The 18,305-nt window shown below is 40.7% G+C and overlaps 1 protein-coding gene across 2 annotated transcripts in view; it reads right to left on the bottom strand.

Moving 5' to 3' along the window:
- Trpc4ap (transient receptor potential cation channel subfamily C member 4 associated protein) overlaps nucleotides 1-18,305 on the bottom strand; it is an 87,963-nt gene that overhangs the window by 30,589 nt on the left and 39,069 nt on the right. For both annotated transcript variants that reach the window (XM_008847869.2, XM_008847870.2), the window contains exons 5-7: nucleotides 17,930-17,985; nucleotides 11,079-11,207; nucleotides 4,161-4,368 (exon numbers count right to left, since the gene is read on the bottom strand). In XM_008847869.2, the coding sequence (XP_008846091.1) occupies nucleotides 4,161-4,368; nucleotides 11,079-11,207; nucleotides 17,930-17,985 (393 nt within the window). The remainder of the gene's footprint in view (nucleotides 1-4,160; nucleotides 4,369-11,078; nucleotides 11,208-17,929; nucleotides 17,986-18,305) is intronic.

Raw genomic sequence — 18,305 nt, 5'->3', positions numbered from 1 at the left:
ATGTATATATAAAAAAAATACTCAGCCCATCATACTCTATTACTCAAGGTATTTTTAGGAACAAAAACTTGAAATAAATCAAATAATTTATCAACAAGTATTGGTTAAATAATTTATACTATGCTTATATATTGGAATACTATCTAGTTATATGATGGAACTGTTTAATTTTGTATGTATAGGAATGGAATGTTTTGTGAATTAAAGTTAAATCAAAACAGACAGGCAGAATGGTGCCTAGTACACTTCCATCTGTTTCCTTCCAACTATAACTAGGAGACTGGTAATAGATTACCATAGGAAAGAGAGCAAATGTACTATGTATCTGCTGGTCCCTCTGTATTGTTTGGGTATATTTTTAAAGATCTTAGGTATATATTACCTTTTCTTTCTTTTGTCCTTCCTTCCATCTTTTTCTAAAAAAATATTTTATTATTTTTATTTTATGTGTATATGTGTATTGCCTGCATGCAGCTAAGTGCACCCATGTCATGCAATGCCCATGGAGGACAGAAGAAACTGTCGGATCCCCTGGAACTGGAGTTACGGACAGTTGTTAGCTACTATGTGGGTGCTGGGATTCAAACCCTGGTCTTCTATAAGAACAACCAGTGTTCTTAATCACTGAACCATCTCTCCAGCCTGTGGGAAGCGAGCACAGCCGAGCCAGCCAAAGATGGAGCCCTGGCTGGCTGCCAAACCTCGTGCTGTTTACTTCAACTCTTGGCTGATTGCCAAGGCTCGTGAATCCCGCTTGTTTACCCCAACTCTGAAGTATGGTGAGCCCCAAAACAGGTGCTGCCAGCCTGATGATCTTGCTACGTGCCTATGAGCTACACTCTGCCTGGCCGCTGCACATGTGTGAGCCCTGATTGGTACCGGCTGGGGGGAGGACTGTTGGAAACGCTATATAAAGAGCTGAAGTGTGTAACAGGAGAGACAGACAGAGACACAGACAGAGGAGACAGAGAGACAGACAGAGGTAGGAGACAGCATCATGAGGAACACAGCATCATAAGGACAGAGAAAAACAGAGACACAGACACAGCAAAGGGAGCCAGCATCATAGTGAAGAGAATAAGAGAGAATAAAGGAGAAAGAGAAACAGAAGCTTGAACCTCACCTTGGTGTCTGTGTCGTTTTTCCTCGGCTCTGCTGGACAGAGTCGTGGCTTACGACAAATGGTGGCCCGTACGGGGACCCTGACGATCGTGCCACCAGCCCCCTTCCGTCTTTTTAAGGCAAGGTCTCATGTATCCCAGGATGATCTACAACTCACTAAATAGTAAAGGACCTTCAACTTCCCCATCTCCCAAGTTCTGCCACCATGCTCAGTTTATGTAGCTCTGGGGACTACACCAAGGGTTTCATACATGCAAGGCAGCAAGCATTCTATCAACTGAACTACATCTCTAGCTCATGTGTCACTTTTTCAAAAACTGAATAGTTTGATTATACATGAAAATCTTTCCTGAGTTGGATTTTTATTCTTTTCTACAGAATACAGCTTTACTTGCTTTGTAAAACAATAAAAAAAAATTTCATGGGGGGGCATGCCACAGCATGTGTGTGGAGGTCAGAGCACAACTTGTAGGAATTGGTTCTCTCCTTCCACCAAGTGGATCCTGGGGATTGAACACAGGTCATCAGTTCTGGTGGCAAGTGTTTTTATCCACTGAGCCATCTTGCCAGCCCACCTTTACTTTAACTGTTCTCAGTTAAGTCTCAGGGATGGAGACTCATTCTTCTCCATCCCTGAACACTGAACATACTCTTTCATATGTGACCTGCTTAGTGCTCAGGATCATAAAACCCTGACTTCTCAGATTTCTGAGCTTTTGTTGAGTCACTTATCCCTAGAAAAGACAGGAAAGCTATGGATTCTCCTAGGAAAATTACTGGCTGAATTACATCCTGCAACTTACATGTAGTCTCAGGGATTTGTCCCTGAGGCATTATACAGTCCCTATAATTCTCACAGCTTGATAAGTAGCTATCACATCTTGCTTAGTGTTAAACTGACTGACAAGTAAAATACCCACATCTTTTGAGAATTTCTATGGACCTCTTTTTTGCTCTCTGTGGTGGATTGGATGAGAAGTGTCCCTCTTAGGCTCCAAACATTTGGACATTTGTTTCTCGGTTTGCAGTGTTGTTTGGGGAAGGTCACAGAACCTTTAGGAGGTGTGGCCTGGCTGGAGGAAGCATGTCACTGGGGACGGGTTTTAAGAGTTCATAGACTTTCCTCACTTCCAGTTTCTCCCTCTCTGCTTCCCACAAGTGCTTAAAGATGTGAGCTCTCAGCTTGCTGCTCCATCTGGAACCATTAAGTCTAAATCAACTCTTCCTTCTATAAATGGCCTTGGTCATGGTGTTTTATCATAGCAACAGAAAAGTAACTAATACACTCACATCAGTATTTCACACATACTTCTGTAAAGTTTCTTCAGGTGAGACCTTGTTTTTCCTTTATGTGTTATAGCTAAGTGTCATCTGTAAGTTGGTAATTATTTGGCCTATGGCTTTGTCTCCATCTCTGACCAAAAAAATAGCCCCTGCTTCCAGATCAAACCACTTGTTCCCATATGTGATTGGCTAATAATTGTTGTCAACTTGACACACCTAAGAAGAGGGAAGCTCAAATGAGGAATTTCTTCCATCACATTGGTCTATGGGGCATTTTCTTGATTGCTAATTGATATAGGAGGGTCTAGACCTCTGCAGGCAGTACCACTCCTGAGCAACCATAGGAAAGGTAGTTAAACACGAGCCTTGAATCAAGCCAGTAAGCAGGGTTCTCCATGGTCCCTGCTTCAGTTCTAGCTTTATTTCGTGCCCTGACTTCCCTCAGTAATGAACTATTATCTGAAGTGTAAGATGAAATAACTCTTTCTTCCCCAAGTTGCTTTTGGTCATGGTGTTTATCACAGCAATAGAAAGCAAACTAGGATACCACATGATCTACAGAAGGGACAACTGGGAATTCTGAAAGTCTCAAAAAGGAATATGATATTATTTGAGCTCCAGGAACATAAACCATTATTTTGGAGGACAAGAAAACCAACTCACATAGTTTACTGAAAACAAAACCTTTTGGCAACATTCTACACAATTCAATTTTCCATGTAATTATGGACTGAAATGTGCCCCTACTTCCTAAGTTGTATGTTGAGACATTCTCCAGTATCTAGAAAATAAGGGCCTTTAGCAGGGTGATTAAAAATGAAATAAGATTGTAAGTGTAGGACCTTAAGCCAATAGGACAAGTCCTTATAAGAAGGGGAGGAAGGCCCCAAAATATGTCTCTTTCCTTGAGTATACAGAGAAAAGTCCCTGTGAGCATAGAAGAGGGTGGACATCTACAAGCCACCTCCCTAGAAACTAGTTCTTATCTTGAACTTCTAGTTCAGAGAACTGGGAGGAAATAAACTGCTACTTAAGCCCCTCAGATATGCCATCTTGTGTGGCAACCCAAGCTAACATACATCTCTCTACTTACAAGTATTCAATTCTAGAGGTCAGTTAAAGAATGATCTAATTGTGATTTAATTATATTCACCAGTTGGGAGTTCTAACTCTCTCCCAGGTAAACATTAGGATTAGAAATTAAAAGGGTCATAGGTAGGAAAGAAAAGCAACCAACCTCATAGAATCTATATTGGCCTTTATTAGTCTATGAGAGGTGACTACTGACCAGCAGGAGTCTGCAGTAGCCACAAGGGCCAAATAGCAGGGAAGCTTAAGAATTTTTGTGTAGGTATAGAGCCTTGGGAGCTGGGTAGAGAAATTTTAAGTCCTGCATTCTTTCTTGATAGATAAAGGATCTCAGGAGGGCTTGTTTACAGAACCTTATGGTTGGGATTTATGTGGGTCCTAGATAGGCTTGTTTGCAAAGCAAGGATTACTTTAGTTTTGGAGTTAATGGAGGTCTCCCTTCAATTCTGATTAAATGGTGGAGTTTTTTTGAACTTTGGATCCACCCAAAAATCTGATTAAAGCTATAGAACTTTATCCTGAAACATGAAATACACATAAATTGTACACACTGTAAGTAGACCATGAGTCCTCATACATTGATTCTGTACAGCTATTAAAAGAGCCAGAGGATTTAAGAAGGGTCTCAGCTACAGTGTCAAAATTGTGAGACTCGGACACTTTACCTTGGTTGATTTCAGCTGCAGAAGGCCCCAAGCTCAAGCTCTTCTTCTGCTGAGCATTCTTGGCCAGAAGCGTGTGCTTGTCATCATTCCCTGTATCCATTTCTGAAATGGTGACAGCCAGAATCCGGCAGAAATTAGCAAGCTGTTGCTGATCAAAATTGGATACTAAGGAACTCAGATTGGGAACTTCGTCTAGCCGTATCATTTCCTATAGAAGACACAAACAAAACAATCGCCATGCTCAGTTCCTTAAGAAATTGCATTCCTCCCAAAACAGACACTCAGATTCAAATCCCAGTTCTATGGTTCAAGTTCCAGAATCTCTGTCTTTCCTTTCTAGTAATAAAACAGGACTGGCCTGTCTCCCAAAGTTAATCTGGAGGTTATATTTACTTTTTTGAACATGACTGTTTCTATAGTCTGCCTTTGCTCTGGTGGCACATTTTGTCTATTTTTTAAGTCTACCACTCAAGGTTTATAATCACAAATCACTAATCTTGCTACAGACTTTTTTTTTCTTTTTGAGACAAAGGTTCATGTAGCTGAAGATGACCCTGAACTTCTGATCCTGTTGCTGGGATTACAAAAGTAATTCTAAAGAGTAACTGACAGAAAGCTAACTAATGCACTATCATTTATTGTGGACGCTGTATTTATTTTGAAAAGCCTATTTATTTATAATTTCATGTTCTTCTTTCCTTAAAATCTGTGTATGCTACATGAGTTTTCCTGGTTTTAAAGACCATATGTTCTGCGGACAGTACCTGCTTTCCTCCACCCCACTAACTTACTTAACTTCCAATAGATTGGATATTCTATTACTGCACAGAAACTTGTAATTATTTGTCCTCCATCTATTTCCCAAATAATCAGACACCACTTCAAGTAAGGGACAACCTTACCTTTCCTTCAGAGCCTTAATGCACAGTACCTGGCAGCAAGGAAATCAGTAAATGTGCACTAAACAAGTAACAATTCCTGGATGCTCTCATGCTGGAGAAGAACAGGAGTTCGTTATGGAGGAAACGTTTGCAAGCAGCTCTCCCCAGTCAGAACACACTGATGTTAACATCATCATTAAGTGCTCCTTTCAGCTCCTTCATCCCCCTAGCCCTGTCTAACTCAGTGTATGACTCTCAGCACCTTGATCCCCCTAGCCCCAACTCAGTGTACGACTATCAAGATCTTCCATCCCTGTCTAACTCACTGTATGGCTCTCAGCCCCTCCATTCCAAGTCCTGTGTAATTATGTATGACTTTTAGCTCCTCTCTACCTACAGCCCTAATTCAGTGCACTGATCTGAACAAGTGCACTGATCTGACCCCTACTCTTTTGATTGTTGTTTTTGAGACGGTATCATACTGTAGCTTAGGCTGGCTTAAAACTCACTGTGTAGGCTAGGCTGGCCTTAGACTTCTAGCAACCCCCATCTCAGTCTTCTCAGTGCTAGATTACAGGTGTAAATCACTACACCCAGCTCCACTAATTTTTATGTTTTGGTTTTTATTTAATATCTGACACATACATAGTTATAGTGCATAACAGAATTGCTGTATATACTTTCCCTATCATATCTCTCTGCCTTTGTCAAAGGTGAGTACTGTTGAATTGTTTATTAATGCTTTAACATTAAAGAGTTTTATCATAATAGTGATCTGTTTTAATTTTTAACATATGAAAATGGTATGCAGCCCTCAGCCTTCTGTAGCTGGCTTCTGCCACTCAATCACTTCCCACTCAGCTGTGCTTCTGCCCACAGCACCAGCTCACTGCTAATGCTTTCTAATGAAAAATATAAAAGTCAGGAGCCATGAAGCCTCTCAGACAAGTCGTGTTCTGGGGGCTTCTGCAAGTGGACTATAGGTTTGTTCGCGGCTTATTTCTCTTAGCTTGGTTTCAAAGCCCATCTGTCTGCAGCATAGCATGTATTGGAATTCATTCATTTTTTACAGCCAAATAACGTTCCACCAAAGGTGTGCCATGCACCCATCTACGGCTGGACATTTGGGCTGCCTGTACCTTCTGGCCATTGTGAACTGGGGCTGCCTGGTGCCTTTTGGCATCACACCAGTCTCAGAAAAGGCTGTCCTCATTGCCTCCATGGCACAGCAGAGGACTCTGGTTCTGAGGGACTTACATGCTTCAAGGTGATGGGGGCAAACTGCAGTTGAAAAACATAAAAATCAGGAGCCATGAAGCCTCTCAGGCAAGTCACGTCTCAGGCAGGTCACGTACCGGTCAAGAATTCCAACTTGCCGATAAGTAAGCTTCATGGCCGAGACCTTGCCGATAAGTGAGTTTCATGGCTGAGACATCTCCAACTCACTGATAAGTAAGTTTTATGGTTGAAACATCTGGCTTAATGATAAATAAGCCCCCCCGCTCTCCCTATAGCATTTTGTAATAGTTTAAGCTAGCCAATAACCACGCTTCTGCTTCTGTAACCTGCTTCTGCTCTATAAAAACCCCAAACCCGAGACCTGGGGGGCTTCTCCCTTTGTCAGGAGTTGTGCCCACAGGTACCTGTGTAAAATAAAAACCTCTTGCTTTTGCAACTCGAGGGCTCGACTTGTCCTTTGTGGTTTCAATTTTACACTAATATTCCAGTGTGTGAAGAGACACGGATCACAGACTTGCTTTTCAGTCTTCTGCCGTAAGTGGTATTACTTGATGCACACAGAGAAGTTGTTCTAGTGTAGTGGCTTCTAAAGGATTCTGAATGACCAGTTAAAAGAAATATATTTTCCATCAAATCCCAGTAAGCAGGTATGTAAGCAAGAAAAAAAAAAGTCTTCAGGGTCTGGAGAGATGGCTCAGTGTAAGAGCACTGGCCTGCTCTTGCAGAGGACCCAGGTTTGGTTCCCACAACCCACATGGTGGTTCACAGTCATCTATAACTCCAGTTCCAGTGATTCAACACTTTCTTCTGGCCTCCACAGGCAATGTATGAATGTGGCACACTTACATATATGTAGGCAAAGCATTCATACATATAAAAATCTTTTAAAAGTCTTCCAAACAATATCCTTATAGGACACATGTTGATCTTTTCCATTTAGCTAATAGACCTTCTGCATTTAATCTAGTGTTTTGTTTTCTTGCATGTTTGTGAGGTGTGTGTGTCTGTGTATTCACAGGTGTGTTGCACATGGAGGACAGAGGCTGATATCAGGTTTCTTTTTGGATGTTCTCTCTCCACTTAATTTACTGAAGCAGGATCTTTCATTGAACATTACCCCATTGCAGCTGGCTTGCCTTGGGATCCCTTGTGTATACCTTCTAAGAGCTAGAATTATGGGAGGGCTGCCAGCCCATGTGGTGCTAGGGATCCAAACTCTAGTCTTCACATTTGCATAGTGTATGCTTTCTTTAATTCCTGAGTCATCTTTCTAGTCCCTAGGGTTTTCATTTATGTAAATAAAATGTATACTTATTTTGTGTGTGTGTGTGTGTATGTGTGTGTATGTATAAGTCATGGCATGCATGTGGAGGTCAGAGGACAACTTGTGGGATTTGGTTCTTTCCTTCCACCATGTAGGTTCCAGAGATGGACCTTAGGTCATCAGGCCATGTGGCAGGTACCTTTATGTCCTGAGCCATCTCCCCAACTCTATGTTTTCTTTCTAAGAATCACTTACCCACAAGTATGGCGAGGCATATGTTATAGCCCACTCATAGTAAAATACTGAGGCCTCAGCTCAGAGCAGAGATTCCCTAGGTGCTGGGGGCAGGGTATATGCATGTGAACACACAAAATTACAAGCTGTACAAATATATTCTGCTGATATAAAAACATTTCCACTATACATTCTGACTGGGTTTTGTTCTCTCCCTTCTCTCCCCCCCTTCCTCTCTCTCTCTCTCTCTCTCTCTCTCTCTCTCTCTCTCTCTCTGCACTGTACAAAGTAAGATTTGCATTTCCTTATTTATCAATGAAGTCAAACACCTATTTGTGGCTCATTTGTCTCTCTGTGAAATGCTTGTTCATATCACGGCTCATTTGTTAATCAGGTTGTGTCTTTTCTGTGCTGATTATTAAGTGAGTTTTTTTCATAACAAGTTTTTTAAAAAGATTTTTATTTTTAGGAGTGAAGAGATGGCTCAGCAGTTAAGAACACTAACTAGTCTTGCAAAAGACCCGGGTTCAAATCCCAAGAAGTGTGTGTGTGTGTGTGTGTGTGTGTGTGTCCATGCATGTGAATACAGATGGTCACAGAGGCCAGAGGCATTGGATCTCTCATGAGCTGGAGTTACACAATAGTTGTGAGCAGTCAGGTGTGCATATTGGGAACTGAACTCAGATCCTCTGGAAGAGCAGGAAGAGCTCTTAACTATTTTTTTTAAATAAATTATTATTTTTTAAATTACATGTATATGTGTGTGTCTGTGTGTGGGTTTGTACTCGTGAGGGTGGTGCTGTAGTTACACGTTACTGTGAGCTAAGCCGCCTGATGTGGGTGCTGGGAAATGAACTCAGGTCCTCTGGAAGAGCAGCATGTACTCTTAAACACTGAGCCATCTTTCCAGCCTGCTCTTAACTATTGAGCCATGTCTCCAGCCTAAGAATTTTTGATAAATTCTGAATACCAGTCCTCTGTTTGTGGCATGAATTACAGGTACATTTTCTCAGTTTGTATTTTAAGTTTCTATTTTAGTTTCAGTGTCTCTCCCCCTTGCAAATTACATCAAGGTACCTATACAATGTAGCAGAGCCTATCATCAATTTTGGCAACACAAACAGGACCAAGAAGGCATGAGGGCCAACTGGGAAAAGATGGGAAGGAGCAATTATAGTTGCCTATGCTGATATTTCCAGGGAGTGAGGAGTTCCTGCTATGATGGTCCCCTCACACACACTAGATGGAGCACACAATTATTGGGAAGAAGACAAAGCCATCTTATCAAAGAAAACAGCAAAGGGTGTGTCTGCACCTGTGCACATTGGCAATGTGTTCCCATAGACAAGAGGCCACTGTCTGGATGACAGCTAGCAAGTCCTGGGGAAAGCAGCACAAAGACAGGGTGAAAGCTAGGGTGACCAATGTATGTGGGTAGCAACTTCAAGGAGGTTGCTCAGCAGTGAGGGAGAAGTCTGCCAACTAGTAATCAACAGGGAGGCTTGGGATAGAGGAAACAAACCCAGGTCCTCTCAAGCATTGTGCCCAAATTCTAGTATAATTAGTCTCTAGCAGTGGTATATAGACAAGTTTTTGATGAGAAAACATTTTTTAATGACTTATTTTTACTTTTTTATGTGTATGAGTGCTTTGCCTGCATGTATGTAAGTACATCTGTGTTGTGCAAACCCCTAGAACTGGAGCTACTAATAGCTATTAGCCATCATGTGGATTCTGGGAACTGAACTGGGTCCTCTTTAAGAGCAGCCAGTGCTCTTAACCTCTGAGCCATCTCTTTAGCTTCCTGATGAGAAAACTTCAATGCTTTCTTTTTCAGTTCTGAGATAAAGTCTCATTCTAGCACAGGATGACCTTGAACACGTGGCAAGAAGCCTGCCTTAGACTTCCAACTGCAGGGATTATAGGCATGAGCCACCAGACTTTGATCGTATTTTCTTTTTTTTTTTTATTTAGGTCTTTTTAAGACAGGGTCTCCCTGGAACTCACTATGTAGACCACGCTAGCCTCAAACTCACAGAGATCTGCTTACCAGTACTGGGATTAAAGGCATGTGTCACCACACCCCGAATTGATCATATTTTTTAAAGCTAAGCTTGGCTAGGGAGATGGCTTAATTGAAAAAGTGCTTGCCGTGCAAGCACGGAGATCCAAGCTTGATCCCTAGTACCACATTAAGACAAAAACCAAAAGCTGGACACAGGTGTAGGTACTTATAATCCCATCACCGAGGAGGTGGAAACAGGAGGATCCTGGGGCCTGCTGGCCAGTCAGGCTAGCTGAATCCAGACCCAGTGAGAGATCCTGTCACAAAAAATACAATGAATGGACATGGAGATGGTTCAACAGTTACCACTCATGCAAGAGGACCTGGTTCAAATTCCCAGAAACCATATAAAAAGCCTGGTGTGGCTGTGCCTGTTACCTAGGGCTAGTAGCCCAAAGATAATTAGATCACTAAGGCTTTTTGGCTGCCAGACTAACTCCAGGCTGAGGATAAAGCTCAGTGGTAGAATATGTGCCTAGTATGTGCAAGGCTCTGGGTTTAATCCCTAGTACCATGAAAAAAAGAAAAAAAGTGTAGTAGAATTTCAGTGCTTACATTTACTCCTCCTGTGTTCATGCCAATTAGCCAATTTTAACTAAAGGCTAATGAAAAAATATAAACAGGGAATATACCCTAATGAATAAAGGCTTCACAGCAGTTGAAGAAAAAAAAGTTCGTTTCTGGGTAGTCACCATAATACATGCAATGGGACAAGCATGCCAAAAAGAACTTATACTACAGCAGTCTGTGAGGAACAATTTTATCTCAGCAAGGAACACTATAAAAATGACATTAAGCCTAGTATGGTAGTGCATGCCTTTAATTCCAGCACTCGGGAGGCAGAGGTGGGTGGATCTCTATGAATTCGAGGCCAGCCTGGTCTACATAGTGAGTTCCAGGTCACCTGAGGCTACAGGAAGACCTAAAAAAAAAAAAAAAAAAAAAAAAAAAAAAAAAAAAAAAAGACACTGAATCATCAGATCAATGTAAAGTTTTAAGTTTCATATTTGGCTTGATTTTTAATTTGTATATTTATGCTTCACAGCCATAAATATCCATTAGCATAAGGAATATAATCTAATTTTATATTTGAACAAATCTAAGTAATACGAAAATAATTTAATGCTTGGGAGTATGGAATAATTCCTTTTAAAAGCACTCTGTACATTATTCAGGTTTGAAAATCCAATTTTCTGAGACATTCGCTCAGCCACCTGCTGGAAAACACAGCTCACCTTTTTAACACCCAAAATGTCTTCAATGAGAGTTGCTGTTTGTAAGAATGTCTTCTTACTTGTCATCAGTGTAAATAAGAAGATCACAAACTCATTCTTCTCTGCTAAACGCTTCGTAACTCCTTCCGTCTGCCAGAGGAAGAGGGGAGAAAAGACAATCGGTTGACCATAAAATCAGAAAAGCAAGGCACTATTCTAGACATGAGGAGAACAATCTCATCTTGGAAAACCTGCATAAGCCAACAAATTAGGAATGCTATGTATTAACTGTGGGGAATACCTGCAAACTCCCCAGCCACAGGGGGAAAAAGGCTTCCTGGCCCTCAGACTGCACAATAGGGAGTCCATGTTGGAGCCAAAAATGAGAAAAAGCAGGAGGTAGTAAGCAGCTTCAGTTGGCTTGTAAAGTCTAAGCCCCAGATGGCTCCATTTAGAGAACCAGGATCATCTGCACGAGAGCTAGTTAACTAATCCAATTGACTCTCAATAAATCACTTCTCACCTTTGGATCTCTGTTTCTTCATCTGTAAAATGGTTATTTTAACAGTTCAAGAGGATTTCAGTGAGATAATGCATGTATACATACAGTAAGCCTATTGGCCACTATCTTACAGTCAAAGTGATCTTGGAGTAACCAAAGGCTTTAAGCTTCCTTTGCTGTTAAGTCTCATTCTCTTGATGTCTCTAGTTCATAGGTCCTTCAAACAGGTGCAAGGTATCTGTCAAGGACCATCACCTAGAGACTTACCTCATGCTAGGGTCAGGCTGACTTGCTGTTAACACACAAGCACAAAGGTTTTTTTCCCTCCTCTATCTACCTTCTGTGTTCTCTTGGGGAATACTTCCTGCCAATTCCATATCTGTTAACACCATTTGGAAAACAGAAACAATATAAATGTCTGTTACTATGGAACATATAAATTGAGTATGTTTTGCTTCTATTATGGAATATATCATTAGAAAAACTAAGTTATTTTTTTTATTTTTGTAGAATAAAAAAGCTGGTCCTGAAGTGATGTTTGTACATATATTTACATAGAAAAAGTCTGAAATTATTTGTGGCTCACTACTGATAGTTGTTTAATGTAGTTAATGGGATCACATGTGTGCTTTGGGGTGAGATGGCTCCGTGGGTAAAGGTACTTGCCACTAAGCCTGGTATGGTGGTTTAAAAAAGAATGCCCCCCATAGGCTCCAAGTACTTGGACAGTTTGTCTCTAGTTGATGGCACTGTTTTGGGAGGTTTTAGGAGGTGCAGCCTCCTAAAAGGAGGAAGCACGTCACTGGGGATGAGAGTTCTAAAGCCTTGCCAGATTGCCAGTCACTCTCTGCCTCCTGTGCCTGCTTAAAGATATAATCGTTCTGCTTTCTACTTTGGCTACCCTTCTACCACTATGTCTCCCCCATAATTATTGACCCTAACCCTTGAAACTATAAGCTCAGATAAATTCTTCCTTCTATAAGTTGCTTTGGTCAGTGTTTTTATCACAGCAACAGAAAAGTAACTAATACATTTGGCAACCTAAGGTAGAACCCTGAGACCTACATGGTAGAAGGAGAGAAACAATTCCTGCTAATTGTCCTCTGACCTCCACATGCATGCTGTGGCACTTGCTCGCTCTCTTGGTAAGTATAATAAAAAGAAAATAGTTATTTTGAAAGATATTATTATTGAAGACAGGAATGGGCAAGCCTACCTGCTCTTCAAGATGTGACACCTCCCTTGTGAAATCTTCCCTAACCCACTTTAAACATGTACTGTTCTTCCTCTGAAGCCTCAAAGCACCTATCTGGACCTGTCCAGACCCTTTCCTATACCCTAAGTCTCAATCCATTGACCGTGAGCTATGTGACAGAGCTACTCCATGTATCTTTGTACCTCTGGTATGTACCATTGATCAATGAACATACCAGGTACTTAGCAAATGTTTGTTAAGAGACTAGAATAAAAACAAAGGGTACGAAGGAAATAAAGAAACTAGTTGGTGAATAACCTCAAAAGTTAGATTCAAGAGTTTGGGTTTCAAAGTGTAATATTAAATTGGCTGTGCTGATGCACACCTGTAATCCCAGCACTCAAGGAGGCTGAAGCAGAATAGTAACTTTCTCTAGGACAGTCTAGGCTACATTGAGACTCTTGCTAAAAAAACAAAACAAAAACAAAAAAAAACATCAAAACATAAAGCAACAGCAAGAAACTAAACCAAACCAAACCAAAGCCCTGAAGTACTACTAAGATTAACCACACACATATACACAAAAACCTTTGGGGTGGAACTTAGTAGCTTTGACATTTTTCATTATTTTTTATTTATTTTATGATTTTTTTAATTATGTATGTGTCTGTATGTGAGTATGCACATACAAGGGCAGGTGCCCATAGAGGCCAGAAAAGGGTGTCAGATTCTGAAAGAGTTGAAGTTACAGGCAGCTGTGAACTGCCCAATGTGGGTGCTAGGAACAAAACTAGGATTCTCTGTGAGAGCAGTACTCCAGTCCTAGGTATTTCTTCATTCTTTTTGGCCTCTAAACTGCATAAAATTCTTCTTTGATATATATACAATCAGGCTAAGGATGTAGCTCAGTGATAAAGCACACACCTACTATACTTGAGGCCCTGGGTTCAATATAGGGAGTGGGAATCAAATGTGCAGGCAAACACAGTTTGGTAAATGGGAACCCCCAAGCTAAGAACTATATAATCGGTGGGATGAGATTGTCAATCAAATTTAATTTTCAAAATGAAGTGATCAAAACAAAAGCATACAAATCTTCAAGAATCACAGCACTGGGGGCTGAAGAGATGGCTCAGAGGTTATAAGCAATAAGGATCCCAGCACCCACATGGCAGCTAACAACCACCTGTAACTCCAGTTCCAGGGGATTTGATGCCATCTTCTGGCCTCCATGGGCATTGTATACGCATAGTGCACTTATATACATGCAACCACTCATAAAATAAAAAAATTTTTAAAAGATTGTGTTAAAAAAGAATAACAACATTAAAAAAGCAGTCTGTTTAGTAAAAAAGCAGTCTGTATTAATTAATATTCCATTTCTGTTCTTCAGTTGTAGTACTGTCAAATCTGAAAAAGTTCTTTCCTAGCTGGGAGTGGTGGCACATACCTTTAATCCCAGCACTTGGGAGGCAGAGGCAGGCAGATCTCTGTGAGTTCCAGGACAGCTGGGGCTACAGGAAGACCCGTCTCAAAAAAAAAGAAAGAAAAAAGAAGTTCTTTCCTAACCACCCTCTGCAATGAAATGTGAAACAAAACTGATTCTAGTTTGATTCCAAGAAGCAAGACATCAACACTTAAATACACACATTTATCATTTTCTCAAAGTTTAAAAATGCATCTCTAGGTATTTGGGGTATAGCTTAGTGGTAAGAGCTTGCCAGTCATGTGAGGCTCCTAGGTTTGATCCCCAGCTGTTCAACACACACACACACACACACACACACACACACACACACACTTTATCTCCAGGCTATCAAACACGCAGTCCTATTGCCCTAATTAAGTAACCCTCAACACCCATCCATCTTTTCCTTTCAGTTAATCAAAGTCTTATTCCTTCTAGAAACTGGCTAAAATGCATCTTCTTTGGATTAATCCAAATCAGGATTAGGCATCTCAAAAGCCTTCCTTTCCTCTATATCTCAAGTTCTTAACTGAGGCCTTAAATCTCTAAAGCAACCTACAGTGCATTTTTCTGGGAAGGTTTTTTTTTTTTAATTGAATTTTTGCGAATTTCATACAATATTATTTTGATCATATTTAGATCCCCTTCCCCTGTACGCATCCCTCTCATCCATCATCTCCCTGTTGGATTTCATGTACTCTGCCACAGATATTAATGTCTATTGAGTCAAATTTGTGTCCCCAAACGTCCTTTGGTGTGGGTCCATCCACTGTAGCTTGGTTAACCTATCTAGCATCACACTATTAAAGAAAACTGACTCCCTCTCCCAGCAGTTATTAGTTGCCAATAGTTCCTCAGCTAAGGTTGGGGTTTCTTACACACTTCCCCACTTCTCTGCTGGGATTTTTTCTGGCTTAAGCTTGTGTGGGATTTGTGCATGCTGTCACCATTGCCATGAACTCAAAAGTAACTTCCCAACTGTCTGGAAAAGTCTTTCCTTGTGGTCTTCCATCACCACCGGCTCTTATAGTCTTTCCACCCCTTCTTCTGCAATGGTCCCTGAACCTTGAGCCTTGAGTGGCAGAGATTTGATAGAGGTGTCCTATTCAGGGATAAGCACTCTGTGGTCTCTTATTTTTTATACTTTGGACAGTTGTGGCTTTCTGGGTTAGTCACCATCTGCTATATGAAGAAGCTCTGATAGTGACAGTTGAGAGATGCATCAATAGTCTTTCTGCCCCCTGTTCTGCTAAGTTCCCTGAGCCTTAGGTGTAGAGGCTGCTTTGTAGATGTGTCACTTAGGGCTGGGTACCTCAGAGACACTTATTCTGTGTCTGACCAGTTGTGAAAATTTGTAATAGTCTCTATCTGTTGCCAAAAGAAGCTTCTTCAATGAGTGGTGAGAGGTACACTTGTCAGGCTAGTTGGGAGCTCTCCAGCAGCTCAAAGGGACCCTAGTCCTAGAACAGGATGATGGCAACCAAGTGGGTGGGTTCTGACTGGCTCAGTAGGGTTGACATTTTCTTCCTGAGAAGGGATATTTTTTATGATATTCATCATAGATTCTAGACCCAGTATTTGCCTAGCATCTAAACCAGGAGCATCCATCCAGTAGGCCAAATTTTACCTGCCTGGTGTTTTTTTAAAATAATTTTTAATTTAAGTATCTTTAGGCAGAATGTTGATTGTTCCAGGTTAGTAACAATTTATGTAGCTCCCAACTCCAAAGGAGGCAATTTTAAACATTCTCTTGTTCTGTGCCTGATCTTTTTTTTTTTGAGACAGAGTCTCCCTGTAACAGCCCCAGCTGGCTTGGAACTCAGTATGTAGACCTTGATCTTACAGAGATCCACCTGCCTCTGCTTCTCAAGTGCAGGGATTAAAGGCATGGGTCACTTAACAATTTTTAAAACTGAATTATTTTACTAGAATGTCACTGATTAATATTAGGTGTCAGAACTGAAAAACACCCTTGTAGGAGAGCGGACAATGATGGAATAATTACCTCCTACACTTTTTTTTTTTTCCCCTTCGGTCTTTTTGAGACAGGGTCTTCCTGTAGCCCCAGCTGTCCTGGAACTCAGTATGTAGACCAGGCTGGCCTTGAACTTACAGAGATCTGCCTGCCTCTGCCTCCCAAGTGTTGGGATTAAAGGCGTACGCCGCCACGCCCGGCTTACTTTTTTTCTTTTCAATATACAAACAATTTATTACTGAACTTAGTGGCAAAAGCATTTCTACACTCTTGAGCAACTCATTTTATCTTTTATATCAGCCTGTGCTTATCTGTGCTGCCAAAAAATGGCTTCAAGGACTTGAAAAAGTGGCTAGACCAAAAATGCTCTCAATACAAAAATTCACACTAGATTTTGAAAGCTTAGTACAAAAAAGTAATGAAAATCTTAAGAACTGTATTGATTGGAGGGTAATATTTTTGGTATATGTGTTAAGTAAAATAATCATCTTTGCCAGGCATGGTGGCACACACCTTTAATCCCAGCACTCTGGAGGCAGAGGCAGACGGGTCCCTGGGAGATTGAGGCCAGCCTGGTCTACATAATGAATTCCAGGCCAGCTGGGGCTACAGGGAGATCCTGCCTCAAAAGACCAAAAACAAAAACAAAAACAAAAATCTGCTTCTTCCTATTTTTTCCTTACTTTAAAAAAAGTGGCTATATGAAAACTGACAACAACTAACATGGTTTGCGTTACATTTCTAGAGCACTGTAACCACTGTTAATCCTGATCTGTATTCAAACATTTCTCTATTTGTGTTGGCTGTTAAGAAGTTTAACCCAAAAGCTGTACCCCATCTACACTACAGATGACTTTATGATCTGCATTTTTGTCATCAGTCCAATTTCTATGGATTCTGTGCCCTCCCTTATTTTATCCTTTCCTTTCTTACTTACTTCAAAGTTTATGATCTTAGATTTTACGTACGCCCACAAGTTGTCTGAAATTTTTTGCCCAAGAAGAAATAGAGTTAAGCATTCCTTTTGTGTTTCCATAATACAGGTTTCACCTCTACAACAGCACATATCTTATCCTGCCATGTATTATGACTATTCAAGTTTACCATACTGTAAGTTCCTAAAAGACAGCACTTTGTCTTTAAAAACTAATTTTTACATACTGCTTTACAAAATGCATTCACACTCATGATCTCCCTTCTTACAACTCTATGACGTTATACTCTAAGGACCAAGCTCAGGGAGATGTAGGTCCAGGGCACAAAATTAATTTCTAACAGTAAGTACTTTGCTCTTTTCTTTCTGCCAAATTACTTCCTTTATTCACTATTCTTACTGGCTCTGTGGTCAACCTAGTACAATTCATGGGTAGAACTTCTGGTTTTGTTTTGTTTTCTAATAAGGAAAATAAAGGAACAGGCAGAAAGGAGTTAAAGGTTATCTTAAAGAACACAGACACTCTACCAACACATGTGACCCTTCAACAAGTAATTGCTCAGTCTCTGCTTGGACACTTGCAGGGAGGGCTAAGCAGTTCAGGACCACAGAGGTAGCTTTAAGTGCACAAAATTCTACCTCTTGGTCCTGATTCTTAGGCACACAGAAAATAAGTCCACTTCTCTCAAGTGTCTGAAGACAGTTTTCATGTCTGGCATCCAATTCCAATATTCCTGCCTCAACCACTGAAGATACGGTAGGGAGATAAATGGATGCCCCAAAGGCAGGGTTACTTACACAGACACAGGTATTATACAGGATGCTCAAGCAGTCCTTGGACATTTCATCACTTACTGAAAGGGAAGGAGGAATATTATTTTTCTCTTCGAAAACACAGTGTAGCATTACATACTTTCATATACTTTTGGAACATAAGAACTGTTATAAGCTTGGCGTGTGGTGTATACCTGTAGTTCTAGTACTTAGGAGGCAAACATTGCAGCAGGCATTTGTATAGAATGGCTTTAAGCAAACACAAGAGCTCCTGATCACACTGTGCTTCCACTAGAAAAGGGCTCAAAGCATATTTAAGCATATTTTATTTATTTCTTTCCTTTTTTCTTTCTTTTTTTTTTTTTTTTTTTTTTTTTTGTTTTTTTTAGACAGGGTCCCC

The sequence above is a fragment of the Nannospalax galili genome, unplaced genomic scaffold (assembly GCF_000622305.1).
Source record: "Nannospalax galili isolate Female #2095 unplaced genomic scaffold, S.galili_v1.0 scaffold724, whole genome shotgun sequence".
Lineage (NCBI taxonomy): Eukaryota > Metazoa > Chordata > Mammalia > Rodentia > Spalacidae > Nannospalax > Nannospalax galili.
This window is presented reverse-complemented; position numbering and strand designations above follow the sequence as displayed.